The sequence below is a fragment of the Telmatherina bonti genome, assembly GCF_933228915.1.
Source record: "Telmatherina bonti genome assembly, chromosome: 15".
NCBI lineage: Eukaryota > Metazoa > Chordata > Actinopteri > Atheriniformes > Telmatherinidae > Telmatherina > Telmatherina bonti.
The window spans coordinates 26,971,363-26,992,032 of record NC_136613.1 but is presented as its reverse complement, the minus strand read 5'-3'; the positions used below and the strand labels follow the sequence as shown (position 1 = coordinate 26,992,032).

Sequence of the window (20,670 nt, the reverse complement as noted above, 5' to 3'; positions counted from 1 at the left end):
AATGGCCTTCTGTTGAATCTGTCATGCGTGTGCTGACGCTCTCATTGCTAGTGAAAGAGCTGCTTCACTGCTCACAGTACAACTACAGCTGCTGCTGTTATTGCTGCCGCTTGCGATTCCATTTCATCCCTCTATGGGCTCTGATTCGGAGGTTTTCACCCCAGTGGGGAAGTTTGTTGCCCATTTCTCTCCTCTCTGTATTGAGCTTTTATGTTAGCAGAAGAGGATCAATGTTCCATGTCAACTACCAAATATGTAATATGCGGATCTTTTTCATATATTCTACCGTTATTGAAATATGAAGAATTTAACCAGATGCTGATCGTTGCAGTTGGGGACGCACATAAGGCCAGCTGTTGCTCTGTGCATGCCATGTGCCTGCATTTACATTCAGCAGAGATGCTTTGTGCCACACGCTTTTTAAATATGTTGCAAAATAGAAAGCATAACCAAATACAAATGTTGCCTCTGCATAAAATGCTGTAAAAATACTTGACAGCAGTGTTTTTAAGTCATAAGCGTGTCTGGAACACAGTTGTTCCTACCACAGTCAGTTGTGAAGTTTCCAATTGTGAACTCCTTCAACAAAGGGGATTTACAAAAAAAACAAAACAAACAACCATCCTTGCAGTGACAGACAATCCTATAGATTTGCATCCCTTTAATGCACATGCAAAAGCGCACAGGAAGTATCCTAAGCTAACAAAGACTTAACTCCACACCCACTTTAGGGTGGTACATTTAGGGATCATTTCATGCTTTTGGAATATTTTTGTAATAGTCCTTTTGGAGTTTTGATGGATCATATATATGTAGAAAGGGACCTTTTTAGCACATTCCCCCCCTGCAGTTTTTCGTCTTTTTCAAACATACCACTCATGCAACATAACAAGATCACAAAAATCAGGAGGCGCGTGACCAGGAGAAATGGTTTGACAACAGTTTGCTAGCTTGGTGCTGTGATGTCAGTTTTGGCACACGCCATGATATGCTCCTTACGGAAGACATGCAGAATACAGGCTGTGTAGATGAGAGTGCGTTTATCTATGATCTCTATAAATATAGTTACAAGTTTAATGTTTATGTATTTTCCAAAAGTCCTTGTCCTGTTCTTTAGTCAGAAGTTGAGTATGTTGCATGTGGGAGACAGAATTTGTCTTTGGTCCGTGGGAAACGACTTAAAATGATGTGGATTAATAATAACTATCAAACATTGTTAGAAATTGGCTGCAGAATTGGTTGTGATTGGGCGTGTGATTGCATTTTCAGTGTGAACCTGTGCCAACATCAGTCCAGTGGTAAATTGCCAGTAAAACTAATCCTGTGAACACTGCTGAAAGTTACATTGATGAGGTGCTGCTGTCCCTCCCAGCGTTTGGCAGTGACAGGGTCTCTAATGCATTTGATCCCAAAATATCTGGATTTATTTCTTGTGCATGAGGGTAATGTGGAATTTTATGCAGCAATGATTTCTGTGTCATAGCACATCAAGTCAAAAGCATTGTGTTTGGCCTTTGCAGGATAACACAATGATTTAAGTCATTTCCAGGGTTTGAAATGCAGCTTATAGGGATTAAAATAAAGTTTTAGTTTTTCTTTCCAATGCTGAAAATAATTCAGAAAAATATCCATATACATTTTCCTTCCTTGTAATAAGCCCTTTGAAAAAAAAGAATGTCAAACATGCGTCTCCCCTCCCACCCTCTGTTTCAGAACAACATTCAATTATATCATTTGATTAACTTTTCATTACGACAACTCAGATAAACAAACACTTTTCTCCTGGGTGAAGGAGCCTGTGATAAGTATTGCTCTTGTTCCAAAATAGTTGTCCGTGAAAACAGCTTCATCATTTTTTTTTTTTTTAGTCCTTCCCGGTAGGTTGAGAAAAGAGCGCTGCCATCCAGCCTTGTAGACTGTAACATATTAGCATATTTATTAAATTTTTGCCCCTCTAATGGATGGAACATTTGCTGTAAGTAGTCAAAATGATCATTCTCGTTCCCTCCTTTGCTACGCTGCAGTGTGTACTGTTTTGTTTGGCTTACACTCACACACTGCAGTCACTTTAACAAGGAATATGAGGTTTCAATTTTCCATAGTGTTCCATTTCCTACTTTGTGTTCCAGTCCGACACATCCGTTAAAGGTAGAGTATGAAATTTTTTCAATATTTTCAAAATAAATAAACTAAAAAAATAACTACAATCATAATTAGATAGTTTTTTTAAACATGTAGGTTCCAGTCTGTCCATATTTGATGCGTTATTAAATTACAAGTTTAATTAATGACAAAGACCCATCTTGAATGTTTTCTGACCAGTAAAAAAAAAAAAAAAGTACTTTTTTCCACCAGTAGGGGGAGTATAAGCCCATTTATTCCAGAGTGGCTCTGAGCTACAGCGATTTCTGCCCTCATTGGAGCTGGCAAGGAGGAGGGGTGAGGGGTGAGTTTTGCTCATTACTGCCAACCTGTGGTCGTTTGTGGAGGTAGCAGTTTTGTGGTTTTGCTCACGACCTAGTGTTTGCCACCTAGTAGTGGAAAGAATCACCTTGAAATCTTTCATACTCTGCCTTTAATGTTAAGGCCATTTCCAACAAATTTATCAACGAATTACACAATGTAAACTAATTTAATTTAAAATTCTGTGTCAGATTCTGTTTTGCTGTTCATGAGGCTCCAAGTCTTGTGGTATCAGTGCTTGCGGTGGACTGCCAGGTCCCCTTACATACTATATCAACAACAGCAGACACTGTTAATCAATAATTTATGCATCGTACCTTGTTCTTCCACAGTCTGGCAAGATATTGTCCCTCATATCATTACTCTCTTTAATATGAGGAAACAATCTGGTGTCGTCAAATCCTTTCACAGTGGATTTTTTTCCTCGGGAGGGGTTAGAATTAAAATTTTATTGTTTGGTGGAATATTTCGACACCCACACTCATGAATGTTTCTTCCAATATTTAAGGGCATGTCAGAAGCCTGGCTGTGCACCCATTTTCAAATCTCTCAGCAAATTGTGCTTTGAAGGATTAACAACATTTCCTGTCACATTTAAGCCTGACTTTGAGCTACAGGATTAGAACGCATGTATATGTGCATGTTCCCCTCACTTTCTTGAGAAATTTTTCACTATCCGGCCATCTCAATGTCACTTCAAAGCTGACACACTTAAGCATATCTGATAACTTTCTACAGCCTTGTCAATAAATCATGTCACTGCAGTCATACACATAATATTTCCCCTGTATGTTCCTTGAATATTTTAACCCAAGAGAATATCTGACCCACTTTCATAGCTGTGGAATCAGTCCTGTCACTCATGCCACCCAGAGGATACCAACCACAGCTGCAGACCTGGGAATTGGTTAAAGTCCTTATTTATGCTTAAAAATCATTTAATGGTCTTTGGGCCAGTCATGGTTGCACCTTCTATGTTCGGTTTGTGCCCTAGTTTGGTGCCACATCAAATATATGCTTAAAATGCAAAAGAAGTTTGTGGAAAAGGTGGGCTATTCACTGACAAAGACTATGGCCATCCCTGAAGCGGAGCCATAATTAGGCCAGATGGGGCAATCTGACTGTTAGCCTTGGGTTAGTCTTTTCTTACCCATGGTGAGACTCCTTGTTCATATTGGCAGAGGAACAGAATTGCACTCACCATTCATACCCTGACATCTGTGTGGCTGAATGTGGAAGGTCTGAGAAATTTCTGCTCAAGTGATCTGCTAGACAGAGGGATGCTGTGGAGGGGATTTTATGTCCCACACCACCAGAAAAGCAATGCTTCTGCAATTTTTCAATGAACCTCACTGAAATTAGAATTCCCTTCACTTTTTTGCGGAGGCTGATAAAAACTATTGTGGTAATATTAAAAGGAAAAGTGGATGTACATGATAATAGAACAGCATAGTGACGCTTATTTTAACTGAGATAGTAGTTTAACGGGAAAATAGTTGAGTTTGCATAAAGTGGTTTGATTCAGTACATTCATTGGTTACTGCTGTGAAGTTACTGGTCTTTCTGTTATGTTGCAAACAGTCTGTAGAGTTGTGATTCATTTCACAATGGTTGGTTATCACAGTGGTACCCAAACAGCCGTCCTCAGATCACAAGGCTACAGAGCTATTTAAAATTCCATCATTTGTTTTCAGAACAGTGACTATAAACATTCCACTTCTGATTCTAATTAAGATATAATTATAGTTTTTAATTAACTGCATTGTCAAAACAGACTTTTTTTTTACCTAAAGAAAATGTTAAAAGAATCCTGACTTTGGAATTTCAGCTTCAAGATATGTCGGGATTTTTAGAGCTTCAGAAAGTTTCTGATGGACAGTCTGAAGGCAAACAAAACCTGTGAGGGTAGAAATGTATTCAAATCATCAGTTTAAGCAATTGTCTAAATGAAAGAAGGAATGAAAGCAAGACAAAGGGGGAAAAAGAACAAAATAAATCAACTAACAGTTTAATTTTATTTGTTAATATGCTTTTGACTGCGATGGACTGGCGAGCTGTCTAGGGTGTACCCCGCCTTTCGCCCAAAGGCTGCAGGGATAGGCTCCAGCTTCCCCGTGACCCTGACTTGGATTCAGTGGTTAAGAAAATGAATGAATGAATATGCTTTTAAAGTTGTTTTATGATTTAACACCAACCGTAGTGATAAGCTCAGCCCTTCTTTTGACAAAAGTTGGGATCATGCTGCTAAGCAAAGAATGGATTAAAAAAACAAATTCCCCCTTCCAAGATGTTAATAAAAAAAAATGTCCTTGCAACTCTTCACCAGTGGCAGCAAGGCTGTTGGATTGTGGGCCTATCTGACGGTGTCACTCAATTAGGTCACTGGATTTGGATGTTATAACTCAATTAAAACAACATCATCATCAGTGCAGAGGGTCCTCTGTTCTTACCAGGTTGAGTAGGTTGAGATTTCCTTGAAAACGAGGAAATCATTTTGTACTGGTAGAAAGATTGGTGGTACATTTTTAAAATAGAAAATAAAATGTGAGTAGGTGACAAACTACATCGTACCTTACTGTGTTTTACACAGAGTGATATCTGAGTAATCATAATTGAGCTTTTTGGGAATGGTGAAAATCCAATCTTTTGAGAGCAAAGATCCCACAACATAAATACGTGTTTCATTAGTTTTTCCCGATATTGTCCAACATATTGATTTAGATGAATGGATAGTATTATCGGGGATTCTGGATTGTATCGTCACAAGTACTTCAAACTCATATTTATTTACACCAAACCAGGTACATTTTCCTGTTTTGTGCGTAGGTTAATATTTCGCTCTGCTCATCAGGAAGTTCCATCAGATGATTTTTCAGCTTTGTCTGAAGTAAAGTTGGCAGAGAGATGTTTGACTCAAGCATCTAATCAGTGACTTTCTTGTCAAATAACACTTCACATCAACGTTCAAACTATCATCAGATTTACTGGAGTTTAATTTTGCTTCAGTTGTTCTCTGTGAGAAGATTTGGAGTAATTGTTTGTTGTGTTGATTTTGTCATGGAGATAGTATTTCAGTGCTTTGATTAATAATTGAGGTCTAGTTTATTGCTGTAGGAGGTTTTGGGGGATTGGGTGGGAAAATCTATGTATTCCATGGATGAAATCTACAAAACCAGTTTCTAAGAGACCAACAACCATTTGCTTGGGATTGGTTTCTTCTCTTGCATATTTGTTCTGAAAACAGTTTTTCTGCTTAATTTTCCTTTTTATTTGTTTTTCTTTTGTTTATCTTTTTTGCACCCAATTAAAAGCATCTTGAACTGTTCTTTTAGCTAAATTTTACCCTGTATACAGTTCTACTCAACCAGTTTTAATAGGGATAGACAGTGAAAACAAAGACATCACTGGAAACAAAATAGCCTTTGTGAAGGACTCAAAACCTGTTTCTTCCTCTTACGGCATATTTTAAGCTATAGCATTAAAGCTACACCATGCACTTTACAATTGACTCAGGCACATGGAGGTAGCATTGCTTAGCCTTGGATATGTGAAAAGCAGGCTCAGTTCCAGATCTACAATCCCCTCAACACTCTGTTTGCCAAGAGGGAAGGCTCATCATCTGGTGTCTTTGAGCAGATATAAGGATTAGCTTTGAATATCTTCAGCCCTGCGTGTAGTCATTTGATTACTGCTTCGCAACAGGGAAGCGTGCTAGTTACCATACCTCATGATGAATAATAATGCCTGGGTCACATGGGGTGCACACGCTAGCTTGAGAATGAGTAAACAGAAAAGACTGGATGGAGCATTCGTTTTTGACCCATCTGTCAAGGACTGAGAATTCTTCAAACAAATTATCTGCCATCTCAAAATACTCTCCCAGGTAATGTTTTTAATGCAAAATTTTCACGGATGTACACAATTCTTAAAAAAATTAAAAACTAATAAACATTCTGAAACACAACATATAAATCTAAACAAAGAGTTTTTATTCTGAGATTTTCTGAGTGACACTGTTACACTGCCTGCCTTCTCATTTCTGTTTGACAGTTCAAGCACAAACGGCCTGCAGACACTTTAGTTAGCTTCTGTATTAGTTTGCAGGGAAGCTGAGTTTCTTTCTTTTACATTCCTAGGAGACAACTATAAGAAACAGGCCTCTTGCTTTCCTTCTTCCCATTAACATACTCTATATTCAAAGCTTAATGCATTCAGACGGGGCAGAGGAAGTATGTTTATTCCAGGACATTCAAATGCTAATGCATGTAAAAGATAGCAGTCAGTGACATCATCTATCCAGACAGACACATCTGTTGGCCTCTAGCTTTTACAGGTGAATTTAACAGCTGGTGGATTAAATTGTATTGTATATAACTTCACTTTTTCAGCAGTGCTGTGTTATAGTCCATCCATACATGCTCAGTACAATTTGGCTCTGGGCACCTGCCCCCCCTCCACCGAAATAACCAAAGTGTTTCTGAAAGTACTCACTACAGGAACTCCATAACTGCTTGGCTTTCTGTTGCTTATATTTAAAGGGAAGCTTGGATGCAGCATCAGTGACCTATGAATTTAGCTCTTATTCAAAATAGCCTGTAGCTTTCTTGTTAACAAAGTGGGGAGTTGCGGTGGGGGATGTTCTTAAGCCTCTTCGGTGGTAATTGTCAATTTGGCGTTCATGTATTTTCCATAGTTGGCTGAAGATCTGAATAGCTGAAGAATTTATTCAGACACAGACTTTGAGACAAAGACAATGCGCCAAAGGCTAATGATACAATTATCCTCATCATGCAGACGACGCTACTTCATGGAGAAAACAACGTCTAGATTAACAGCAGTATATGTTTTGATCAAAACTTAACATATTTCTAAAGAAAAATGTTTTATTTAACTACTATTTTTCTAATTTAGTGTATAAGTAGCAGTAAAGTTTGTATTTAGATGTAAGAAATCCAGAGTTGATCAGGTGGTGGGTCATATGATAATACCATTACACTATTCATTATTAAAATTTTTTATTTACTTATTTCTTCTGATATTTCCAAAGACTTATGGTTTTTATTTAAATGTTGATTTTGATCAGCGTGAGGAATACACTTTGGACTTAAATTTGCTACTCGGCTCTTGCACAGTATGTGCAGGATTAGGATCAAGTCTTTGCAACCTTCTTACTGGATTAAGGGAGAGTAGCTAATGGATTGTTAGATGTATGTTACCTTACACAGGAGCAGCTGACCCAAAACGATCACTCTGAGAGCAACGTGTGCAATAGTCTGCAAGGTCACAAAGAAACCCAGGATAATTAATAAGCATCTAAGGGACATCTTGCCATCTGATTCACACCAGCAATGGTGTGAATGGCAATACTACTGGATACAACAAAGGAGAAAAACCCTGCTGTTCAACGGTAATTTGTTAAAGATCACATGAGAGACAGAAAGTTTCTAACGATTGATGGGTGGATGGATGGATAAATGGATGAATAATAGCTAAATAGAACTTCATATTAATAATAAAAAAAAATCATTTCTGGAAAAAGGGACAATATTGCAATTTAACATAAGAATCACACCCCGTTTTGTGAAACATACTGCTAGTAGTATCGTGTTTCAGACTCCTTTCACTGTGTCTGAACGAAAACGACTTACCATAACTGATGGGACAATGCATTTGCATACATAACAGGGACATAAAAAAGTTAGTTGCACTTATATTAACTCTCAAGTCTTGCTACCAAAGAAAGTTTATAGACGAACAAAGAAAAACAAGAAGAAAAAAAAAACAAAAAACAAAGACTGGTCACATCAATGTCCAAAGCGTAACGTTGACATTTTAGCAACTCAGGTATAAAAAGAATGCTCTGTCTCAAATCTTAGCAATTTTTTAGATGTTGTGAATTGGATTTATAAAACTGTTAATATTTACCGAAGACCAGCAGCACCTGGAACTGATTTCAGCATATATTGCTTTAAACAGTTGTTTAGACAGGCAGAACATTCTGGTCCTGCTTAATGCTGATTTAGAAACATTTTTCACAGAGACATCGCTGGCAATTTGAAGTGCATTTGTCTTGATAAAGTGAAACAGGAAGCATTTAATGAAAATGTCACCACCAAGTTGTATTTGAAAAGTTTGTTTTCTATTTAGGAAAAGCTGGAATTTAAAGATCTTAAAATAAATAAATAAAGAAAACAAAAATGCTTACCATAAGTTGTTGTTTTTTTTTTTTTTTTTTTGTTTTTTTTTTTGTCAAGGTACTGCAGTTATTTTTAAGATTAGTTTATTCCTTAAGCTTTAGTTTTTGTTTTTTGAATTCACACACGCACACACACACACGCACGCACACACGCACACACATATATTACATTTCTTTTCACAAAGAGAATTTAAAATAAATAAACTCAATCAGCAGCTATGTCCCCTATGGAATACGATTGGCCCCTTTTACCCAAAAACCCAGCAGGACAACCATCTGTTTTGTAAGTACCATACAGTATGATCACAATCTTTTTTTTTCTTATTTTTTAAAGTTATTTCATATCTTTGCTGCTGAACACACACACATACACACACACACACACACATATATATATATATATATATATATTCATTCATTCATTCATTTTCCGAACCGCTTATTCCAATTCAGGGTCGCGGGGATGCTGGAGCCTATCCCAGCTGGCTTTGGGCGACAGGCAGGGTACACCCTGGACAGCTCGCCAGTCCATCGCAGGGCCACACAGAGAGACGAACAACCACACTCACACTTATTCCTAGGGGCAATTTAGAGTGACCAATTAACCTATCATGCATGTCTTTGGAAGGTGGGAGGAAGCTGGTATATATATATATATATATATATATATATATATATATATATATATATATATATATATATATATATATATATATATATATGTTGTTAATATTAATCATTTCACTGCTATTCTACACTCCATTAAGAGGGCATCAGTCAGGTATATATTGCCTTAAGAAAATCTCTTCACTACCAGGAGGCAGTGAGGAGAGTTTAAGATTGAGCCAGATTCTTTGGCCACTGTGGTCTGAAGGCTACTACGCATTTCATGTATCTGTGCACCAGTGTTTGCTCGCTCTCCAACATCACAAAAAAAGTGTTTTCCTCAAAATGAAAGTGCTGTCATTCCTCATTCAACCAGCTGTCTGTCAAAACCTCAGAAGGCTTTGAAAACCTAATGCACATAAAGTTCTTCCGTCTTGTTCCATCCAAGCCCTCTCCAAGGCGGGTAAAAATATCATCAAATCTTCATACAGGTCAACAATAACAAAGAAGCATTGTTGTGTACCTGTGGAAACAATGAATTTTTCATGCCAGGCTCGGACCTCGTTTTTCTAAATTTGTTTTTCTTCACTGTTAAACCACGTCCTGTGAAGAGTCACGGCAGTCCATGGCCTAACAAACGCCATTAGGCGGGGAGATGGCTGCAGAGAGGGCAACAGCACATCAGAGACCATCAAAACATCTCTTTTATTACCAATCAATATTTTGGCCATCAGAAAATACTGTACTTACAGATTTCTATGTTACTTGTTTTGATTTGTTAGCAAGCTCAGTAGTTTAGATCATTATTTGGATGAAAAGAATGAAAAAATCATAAAAGAAAATCTAAGTTTCAAGCAAGTTATCCACTGACATCACATAATTCCAGGCGTAAAAAAATAAAAGTCTTATTCACAAAGTAATAACCGAGGCCTTGATTTTCATTCACCCCCCATTTTGCTGTAGAACATAAATACAGCCTGTCAAGAAATGATTTGTTCTACTGCTGCACCATTTCATTAAAGTCTACTTGAGATTGTTAGAATAGAAAAACGGACAATCAATGCAAGGGTTTACGGTATCTTTTGAGTTGTTAGCTGACATTAATTAGAGTTCAGCGGTGGCATTTCAGTCTCTGCACTGTGAACGTTTTGTTTTGAGGGCTGTTCCATTGATTTGTGCCATTCTTTCATTTTTATCCTGCTGAACACTAATCACACTGCAATTAGATCTTCTTGTACTTTACGGAGCATCGTTCCCTTTTACAAGAAGCTGAAAATACATGGGAAATGATAGTGTTGGGACTTCCTGAGGGCTGCTACTTTGCCAATCAGTTTGTCAGTTGAGCAGTCAATAATGCATTGTTGATTATAAATCTTAACTTTCATCCTCAGATGGCTTTAAAACCAACAGTTTCGTATTTCTGAAACTTTTCTGTAAAAGTCTACCTGCTAATAATGTTTGACATTCACAAAGGGGTGGCATTTTTCTCTGCTACGTTTCTGTTTCTGTTCTGTATTGATTCCATTGTTGACATTTACATACAAAAAAAGAAAAAAAAAAAAAATTCATTCATTGATTCATTCATTTAATTCCACGTGGTGGTCCAGAGTTTTGTTTTGTTTTTGTTTTTTTTTTTGTCTGAGAACAGTGGTAATCTTGCAGCCATGAGTTGGGATGTTTTTGCTGAATGACAGGGGAACAAGTGAGAAGAAAATAACCACAACAGAGGAAAATCAAACGAAAAACAAAAGTAATTTCCCTTTCCACCAAAACCTACCTTTCATTTTTCTACAATTTTCTCCCCCCACTCTCTCCCCGCAGAGCTCCTGTCAGCCTGCCACGAGCTCCGGTGCCGCTACGGCTGTGTCATGACAAGAAACGGCACCTTCTGTTTCTGCGCCGACGGCTTCGAGGTCGGCGAGGACGGAACGAGCTGCAGAGGTACGGTTCTGCGGCGGTGGTGGGGGCCTCCTGCTTCCCTGATTTTGCTCCAACACCAATCTCTCCTTTTGCCCTCGGCCAAGCGTCTTTCAGATGAATAGGCGGGAGTTTCGGGCTATATGAGAACCATCTGTCTGCAAGCAGGGTCTCATGCACAGCGAATTTCACCACCAGAACACACACACACACACACACACACACATCGATTCACATATTGTTTATATAACACACAGCTTTTCAGTGTGTCGTTCTCCTTTAATGCTCTTCACACTTGCCACAGGCCAGTCTTCTGACAGCTCGTAAGACTTTGCATATGCCCCATGCCAGTAGTATGGCATATAATCGCATGGCTATGCTGATGGAGAATGTCTAAGAAAATAACCACTCTTCCTGAATTTGATCCAGGCAGGGGAGATCTGAAAAAAAAAAAAAAAAAACAGTTCATAAGGTACTGCAACCCCAAAGAAGGCTCATTGGTTATAAAAGTAATTATGCTGGAGGTGCCAGAGTGAGGCCACATTAAGTATACTTTATGTATTTGGGTCATGTTTGAGCACACCTAATTTGTTACAAATGACTTTCTTTCTTTTTCCATAAGATCATGATGAATGCGCCATGTATGGTGCATGCAGCCAAACCTGCACGAACACCTACGGGTCATACAGATGCAGCTGCACAGAGGGATACATCCTGCAGCCTGACAGGATATCTTGCAAAGCCAAACAAGGTGAGTAACACGCTTTTGCATGGCAGGACGGCGTAATCTGCATAGTATGTATGTTTCACTTCTAATAATAAACAGGACAGTTTTTGTTCAACCGGAGTGGGATTCCAGCTTATCGATGCCTTGAGATGGTAGGGCAAGATTAATGTGGAAAAGAAATGACCACATCCATCACCCGCACGGGAACGGCTAGATGTGGTCAGGCTGGGATAATGATAAAATTAATGAGCATGAGATTTTAAGTGGGTGCAGTCTGGAGTATTTTGTACTGGGACAATGCCGCACATCCCCTTGATTTATGTTAACGCCTGCTGTTGGTTCTGTTGTAAATATGCTCCCACGAGTAAAACAATCTTATTATAGAAGTTAAACACCCTCCAAAAAGGCATTGTGTTTAGGTGGTCTGCAGACTGGCATTCACACACTCACAAGCTTAATCAGCTGTGGACTATATTTTTCAGTCAGGCATATAATCATCAAGATCTCTTTCTTTTTTTTTCAAATATGAGTTGAAAATATCTGGAGGCTGAATACACCTTATTGGTGAAAACAAGACTTGTGGCTTTTAATCACTGCGACTGGTGTCCTACCAGGAATAAACTGAACATGATTACCCATAAACTTAACTGAACCCATTGCTCAAACGTATTAATATTAATTTAGCAGAGAGTGATAGTGGTAGGAGCATAACTATGGGGTTACCATTAGCTGTAAAAGCTCATGAATATAAATTTGTGATAGAGCTGTGAGAGGCCAGGAGATGAGGAGCAAAGATATTAACGTGTCGAATGTAAGAGTGAAGCTAAAACTCTCTACTAAACATTTTTCTTTCAGTGATGTAATCATGGTTTAGGATCTCCCCATTTCACTCAGATTGAAGTGAAAAGTAAGATTTTCGTGAATTTGATGGTTTTCAGGGAGCTCAAATTCACATCAGATCTAAGTTAAAGGAAATTTGGGATATTTACACAGATGGTAATAAGTACATTTATTTTCAGGAATTTTAGTAAAGACCCAAAATCTGTGTTTCTAAATCTATCTCTGTATCTATTTACCAACATTTTTGTTGTCCGGTAATCCCAGATTTTCTCTCATTCTCCATCACCCTGGGAGTTATTTCTTCCCAGTGTGTGATTGGCATTTAGGGTCCAGATTTTGTACCAACGTCTCTGTACACTATTGGCCAGATCTACTAAGATCCCAAATTACGTGTGGTAATTTGCATGTGCAGTCTAGCAATTTGCACGTTAACTTTAACCACAGTTTGCGGTTGATCTACCAAGTGTGACTGCGTGAATGAGCAGCAGCTGCAAACATGCTACAGACTCTCTATTTAAACGAGGGTTTTGTGTGTGACGTGGTTTGGAACATGAAGAGTTTGGAGAGAAAACATGACCTACAGCAAAATAAAACCTGACCGTCACACGAAGACACGCTATGAGAGCAGATTTATGAAAAAGTCAACGCTGTTGGTAAAACTACAAACAGAGGATGAACTAAAAAGACAGTATTAAGACATTTGAAGGTAAAAATACAAACAAAACAAAACAAAAAAAAAAAACAGAAAATCATTCCCAAGAAATCCAGCTGCTTCATCCCAATAATATTCACACAAGGATGTGAAACATGTTCTCTGCTTTGTTTCAACATCCTCTGCTTGTGACAATAACTGCAGCACATGCGGACTGTTTGCATGTCTTCTGAAACATGGTAAATTTAAGTGCAGTTTCTATGAGCGAAATTGCTCTCTGGTTTGATAGATCCCGTTAGAGGTGCTAAATGAATATATTTACATTGTCTCCTACCAACACGTGCAAAATAGCATGCGAACGCCCTATATTGCATTTTCATTCACATAAATGGGTGCAGACGCACTTTTTTTGCACCTTTTAAAAGATGAAAGCGACAGTGCACACTGTCAGTACACACAGTTTGTACTTTTTTATTTGCATGTGCAGTGAGTTTGCACATGTTTTAGTACATGTGAACCTTTAGTAGATCTGGGCCTGTTTGCAACCTGGTCATGACCTTCCACATATTCAGATCTTACACCCTGTTAAACCCTACCTGGTGGTAAACCTCTTCCTCTTATTGCTCTGGTGCTCAAGCCCCCCTCCTGTGCAGCCATGTTTAGTGTCTCTGTGCTGTCCTACAGTCCAACCTGCTCAAGCCACTGGTTCATATCTGCCGCTTAAGCTATCTGATGGTGATACAGCTCATGCAGGAGGTTTCTGCAGTCTCAGGCTTTTCCTGAGACATTGAAGTGCTCCATTCCTTGAGACCACCTTCCTGATGTCTTCATTTAGCTTGGATGTTTCATCTTGGATGGTGGCTCTGATGCTCTCTAGTCCTCAGCCTCCCTTTTTGGCTTAGCGAATACTCTGTGAACACTGGATTTGGGGTGGGACCCCTGTTCATGGTTGGCAGCTTTCACGTTTTAACATCTTTTCTCTGAACTTCCTCCTTTGCCCAGCTTATTATCACAGCAGGGTATCTGATTACTGGCAGGCATAGCTGGTAAAAAGCTTTGATCCTTTTCTTTCCATTGAGCTGACTTCCCAGAACGTTCCTTACCTGTTGTAGGTATTTAACTCTTGCAGCTTTTTCTTTCTGGTCTCTTCATCATTGTCGTTTACCTGTAAGGTGCTTGTAGTGCTCCTCAATATCTGCTATTCTGCGCTCAGTATTCACTGCCTTCCATTTCTTTGACATTCCTGTGTCCCTACTGACATTTCTTTGTATTTTTTTACTGTGAGCATTGTTTCTGAAAGTCCGATGTCAAACTAAACCAAAGGGCAAATGTTTATTTTCACAAAGCAACATGGATTGCCAGTGTGATATGTGTGAATCTGAAGCTTTTTCTTTTGTGTGTTTTTTTTATAGTAAGGAATATAAGTCTAAACACACAGAAAGTTCCATCAGACAAGGCCCACCCCAGGCTTGTTAGTCCCATCAATTTATCATTGGTTTTGCTGCTGCTGCTGTTGTTGTTTTTCATTGCAGTTTCTGACAATAAGAAAAATGTAGAACACTGCTGACCTTATGCAGCATTTGCGCAGACCTCTATCAAAGTGTCTGGGCAAAACTGAATCTACCCCCTACTGTGGGAGAAAAAGTGTGTGGGTCTGAGTCATGCACTAGCAGTTATGTGACCAGACTTTCTGATTTATTGCCCATATTAGAAGAGCAGCCCTTGACTTGAACTTGTGTGGAAGATTGGGATAAATAAGGGCCCTTTTAAGAGGGTGAACCTGATGTCAGAGAATGTGCACGGTCAATTAAACCCATAAAGCAGCTTATTTCAGTTTTACCACCACAATCTATCGTGGAAGGATGTGGCTGGGAAAAAGTCCAATCTGCAAGCTGGGTTGATCTTTTGTTTCACAGTTAGTTTGCTTAGTTCAAATAGTAAAAAAAAGCTTCTCTCTAATTACATGTATTGCAATGAAAATAATGTTTTTATCTAGTTTACATATATTCTGGAAATAACAGGCAAACTAAAATGCCCTTCACAGGACTGGAATACATGTTCAGTCTTCTAGCAGTGTGCTTGAAGTAATACAAGTAAGTATTTGAGAAGAATTGATCAGTATTAATAGGATTCTACACTGCGCACATTGCTTCCTACCAAAACAACAACCATGTAAGCATCTGACGCAGCATTCCCTCCACATTTTTCTTTTTATTCCAGATACCAAGTTACACAACTAAATTATTTAGAAAGAAAGAAAGAAAAAAAATCAGAATGGACCTGAGCTGTTATTATACAAAACAGTCATTTGTTGCACAAAAAATTACATGCTGCTTTTGAAATGATGGATATCCAAAAGTCATTCTTGGATAGTAAATCATGAATACTGCAAGAGGATAAATCAGTGAGTGATTTGCTTTTTTTCTTAACCAGTGGAATGACTAGATGTCTGTGCCTGCTGAGCAAGAATTGCTCATTCAGCCTGAAAACAAATTACTACAATTACATACTGTGTGATTAAGTTACTGTGCACATGGAAAAGTGCACAAACCCTTTGAATAAGAGGTGAAATAAAAATAAACACTGAAAATTACATTATAAAAAGTGTATTTATTAATACTGAGGCAGCTAATTGTTGTATTTAAAACAAAAGACTGCATACGCCTGCATAGTATATTTAAACAAGAATACAAAACAATTATAAACAGTTAATATGTTTTACAAAATATTAACATTATTAAACAACAACTAAACTCCTGATTGTGTTAGCATATCTATGTTTTATGCAAAAATGGCTTAATTGCAAAACATTGTCACCTGTCAGTTAATCCCCCAAACTGTCACCTGGACACAGACACACAACACCCCACTGCTCTCTAAGAAAATCTGGAAACATATGGATGGGTTCCCCATGTGGAGTTAATAAAGAAAAACATGGAAAAATACATGTTTATTATTATTAACATTTGATCATTTTCACTCTAAGGGCTGTTATTTGTTTTTGAACGATAAAAAAAAAGATGTTGGACTAACAGTGGAGGGTTAAAGCTTCTTCTTTTTTAATGAGTCTTTGTTTAGTTTAGGCATTCTAGATACTAGATACAGATAATATCTCAGTTTTTACAAGAGAGGCCTCTTTGATAATATTAACCTCATGTGAGAAGGAGAAGTCCTCTCTGCAGGAGACTTCTGCAGCTCTTGGTGACCTCTCTGACAAGTCCTGTGCTGCCACAACATTTTCTTCCAGCCTGATGTTTTATGCGGACATCATGAGACTTTTATTGAAAGTTTATGGTTTGTATAATCTGTAAAAGTCCTTTTTAAATTTAAAAAAAAAAGAAGTAATCAAGTATCATATATGATGATTAGAAAAGGCAGAAGATGATGCAATAAAATAGAAGCTACTGTCAAAAAGAAATTACATGTCTTCTATGTTTTTTGTTTTTTTTTCCCCTCATTGTAGATCCAGGTGACACCCGTCCAGTACTTCTCATTGGTGGCCCAGATCGGATTGTCATCACCCACCTAAATGGGACAGGCCTTCAGCCCCTGAGGTCTCTAAGTGTAAATGGAACGCTGGCATTGGATTTCCAGCACAGCCAGGAAAGTGTATGCTGGGCGCTTTCCACAGAGTCCTCTGGGCAACTTCGCTGCGCCGTAACACGGAATCTGCGTGGATTCACCCGGGAGCAAGAAATAAGAACACAACAAAGTTTGCAACGTATGTTTATTTCAGTTTGCAAATCCCTTCCCGTACATCGTCCTACCTTGTCCTCGCTCTTCTGATGAATTTGACCGTCTGCTCTCAAATGGCAAACACTCCTGCTTACATAAAAATAGGACAACAGCGCATCTTCATTTCTCAGCAGAGCTACACATCACCCAGCGCGCTCTCTCTCTCTCTCTCACACACACACACACACACACACACACACACACACACACACAACAGCTCACTGTTATTTTGCTCTTGCTCTTACCTACAAGCTGTCTCTATCTCCTCATTATCTGCACAGTTTAAGACAGGTTGGCCTCAGCAGTTTTGGCACTCACCTTTATCCTACAGCTGTCACTCATGCCTGCAGGCAGCATGAGCTCTGCTTGCTCAAAATCTTCCTTTTTTCCTTACCTAGTACTGATTATCTCAAACATCAAGCTTATTTGCATTAAATTTGCATGGCCAACCCTTATTGTTTGTTGCTTTTAGTGAGATAAAGGCTTCAGCTATTGACACAAACATCTGCATCAGAAGTGTCAGGAAATGTAAATAAATGATGAAATCCTGATCCGGCGTCTCAGTGGCCGATTTCACACATCAAACTTTTTCACGTGTCTTACCAACTTTTCTCTTCTGGTGAAATAAGCAGTGATGGCGTCTCTCAGGGGAGTGTTTGGAACGACTCAGATTTCATCAGTTTTAACTCAGCTAGGGCTTGGAGACGACATGTCCTGCGCATCAATCAGGGACTGTTTAGTTTTAGAGAACTGTCAGGCAGATAAAGATTAATTGCATTTGAAGTATTTTTGGAGCTTCATTTGAGAGTAAAAGTATTTCCAGGAATCCTGCCGTCTGTTTTTCATGAAATTTATTCCTATTGTTTTTACTGATGTATAATAGACACTCTATTTATGCAGCTGTTTACCACAGGAATCAAACTTTGATTTTCTTTTCTTTGAATTTTTTTGCAGATGTGGAGCAAATGGCCATTGACTGGCTGACTGGAAACTTCTATTTCCTCGACCGTGTCACCGATAAGATCTTTGTCTGCAACCGAGGTGGAGACACATGTGTTACTATCTTACAACTGGACTTACACAATCCTAAAGGAATAGCTCTGGATCCTCTCATGGGGTGAGTACACACCTCTCTAAGCTTTACGTCGACATGTTCTTTTTTTTCATAATTTTTTTTTATTTTTATAAAAGGTTTCTCCAAATAAAGAAAGAAAAACAAATTAAAGAAGCCAAATAGAATTCCTCCACTATTCATAAGAACAACTTTTTGGTAAAAATATGAATTACAATAAAAGGAATTAAAATATTTCTTGTTGTTACACTCTTCCCTTTTGGCTTTGTAATATAGTGTTGAGCTGGTGATGCTTCAGAGATCCTTTACTTTCTGGACCAATGTGTATTCCAATTTACCCACACACCCCACAGCAGAAAATGCCCCTGCAGGACTTTTTACTGATTTTTTATCTCTGAAGGTTGCAAAAGGAACTAAGCAACCGTGGGGGAAAAGGTTTCACTCTCTGTGACAAACCCGCATTAATAGCAGATGTCTGACTGTGTCTTGGATTACAGTTTATTTATTAGGATTTCAAGCATATTCCTATTTCAGAGTGCAGAAAAACAGAAAATCATTTGAATAAACTGGATGCACCAACTGCAGCAGAACATGAACCAATTATTAGTGTCTCGGGCTTATTTGCACTCCTGGTTCTGCTTTAAAAAAAAAAAGGAAGGATGTAACAGCAGATTTAGGTTTAGAAGTGGGATTGAAAGCTGATTTTAGTTACCTTTTACTTTAGAAGTAAGATTTTGGAGTATGTAACACAGCTAATAATAGTCACACCTGGTCTAGGAAGACCAGCAAATTATTGATCATAACCAAACCTCAGTTACAGCTGAAACTGTTCCCTTTACTTTGTTGCTCAGCCATGACCATCCGCTTTAGAGGATATCAAAATCGCATCCTTACACACATGGAAATTAATTTGAAGGTTAAAGCAGAACTTTGTCTCTTTTTTCTGTGTTTCTACTTTTAAAAATATGCTTTATTTAACAGCTGGGGCCTCCATGCAGCACATGGGTCTCATCAAAAATAATTAGCTGCTGGTGTCTTAATGGCATAGCCAGGTTTGCCCTGGTTGGCTGCATCTCTCTGTTCTCATTAAGAGCAGTTTGGCCACTGGAATCTACTGTGGCTGATGGTAAATATACAGCAGGTCAGAGTTCCTGTTTAAGCAGCCTCACTGTGAATCTAAGTCAACATGGTTTATCAGCGATCGGGCTGTAATCGCACCTGATCACACCGCAGATGAAGCTTGTGCTGGGAGATGGATTTGCAGGCTACTGGCTAGATTGACTATAAGCCACAGAAGTTTTCTGAGCACTCCTCCTGACTCTAATTGGTGAGAAAGAGGTACAGCTGTTTCTGCAGAGGTGGGCCTGGGAGAGGTCTGTCAGCCTGAAGCAACGGAGTGAAAACAAAAGAAATGAGGGAGGTGTTAGATAGCGGCACGGCACGAGGAACAGCGTTTATAGAATATGCCCTGGTTTGGCACTCCATTTTTTATTCTCGTTTGACTCTTTTGATGTCTCCCTGCCTCCCTTATTATTGGATACGGCATTTTAACTTTTCTATATGAGAAAGCCGTTTGATGGACAACCTCTCCTTCTTTTCCTTAAAGAGAGGAGAGTTTGATTGATGGTTTGCTTTGTGTATCAGCAAAAAAAAATTCTGAAAAACAGAAAGGTCCTATGAGTCTCATTTTAAGCCTTTGTTGCGACAATAGGAAAAGGTGCAAGTAAAGGAACTTTATTCACATGGTATGTTCATGTCTCTGATGCGAATCGATTAGTGGAGGAAGTAAAGTTTTACTTTAGCTTTGCACGACTGAGTGATTCCTCCTCCTGAAAATGTAGAGCTACCACTAATTTCTTTTCCCTTTTGCCTCCTGGTGAAAACATAATCACTGCCAGGAAAAAAAAAAGGATTTTTGCAAAAAAGTTTAAGTTTATTTACAAAGTTTGGCAGCCATCTGATCTGATATCAAGTTCAAGCTAGTTCAAGGTTTGACCTAATGATGACTCAGATGGAAACATAAAGGTTAAACAGAACCTTATTATGCTGATCTATAGAACTCAGCATTGAGGATTTGCATGTACATCAATATTGGTCATTATTCAGCATGCTCTCCATAAATCAAGTGTAGTTACTGACAAAGAAATGGTTTATCATGCTAAAAATTCCTTTGATTTGCAGGCAACTGGTTACTTATTTAACATAGAATCAGCCCAAAATTTCCCAATCTGCTCGAATGAATGAGTGGATTTCAGTCCCACTGAACTAAAAGTCTAAAAACATGTTGCATTTTATAATCCATTTAATAGCTGTCTAGATATTTTACACAAGATCACTTAAGGTCTCTTTCTAATGCTGCTACAGGAAGTCCAGGCTCTGGAGCCATTCATATCCGAGCACCACTGCTGCAAAACCCATTGGTAATATTACAGACACCCGTCCTAAAACCTTCAAACTGCTGC

At 38.6% G+C, this 20,670-nt stretch overlaps 1 protein-coding gene across 1 annotated transcript in view; it reads left to right on the top strand.

Moving 5' to 3' along the window:
- The window catches only part of lrp1bb (low density lipoprotein receptor-related protein 1Bb), a gene marked incomplete at both ends in the record, with an annotated part of 313,004 nt that overhangs the window by 117,662 nt on the left and 174,672 nt on the right, over window positions 1-20,670 (top strand). Inside the window, 4 exons of the mRNA XM_079254397.1 lie at window positions 11,087-11,206; window positions 11,805-11,933; window positions 16,865-17,122; window positions 18,091-18,253. Of these exons, the coding sequence (XP_079110523.1) occupies window positions 11,087-11,206; window positions 11,805-11,933; window positions 16,865-17,122; window positions 18,091-18,253 (670 nt within the window). The remainder of the gene's footprint in view (window positions 1-11,086; window positions 11,207-11,804; window positions 11,934-16,864; window positions 17,123-18,090; window positions 18,254-20,670) is intronic.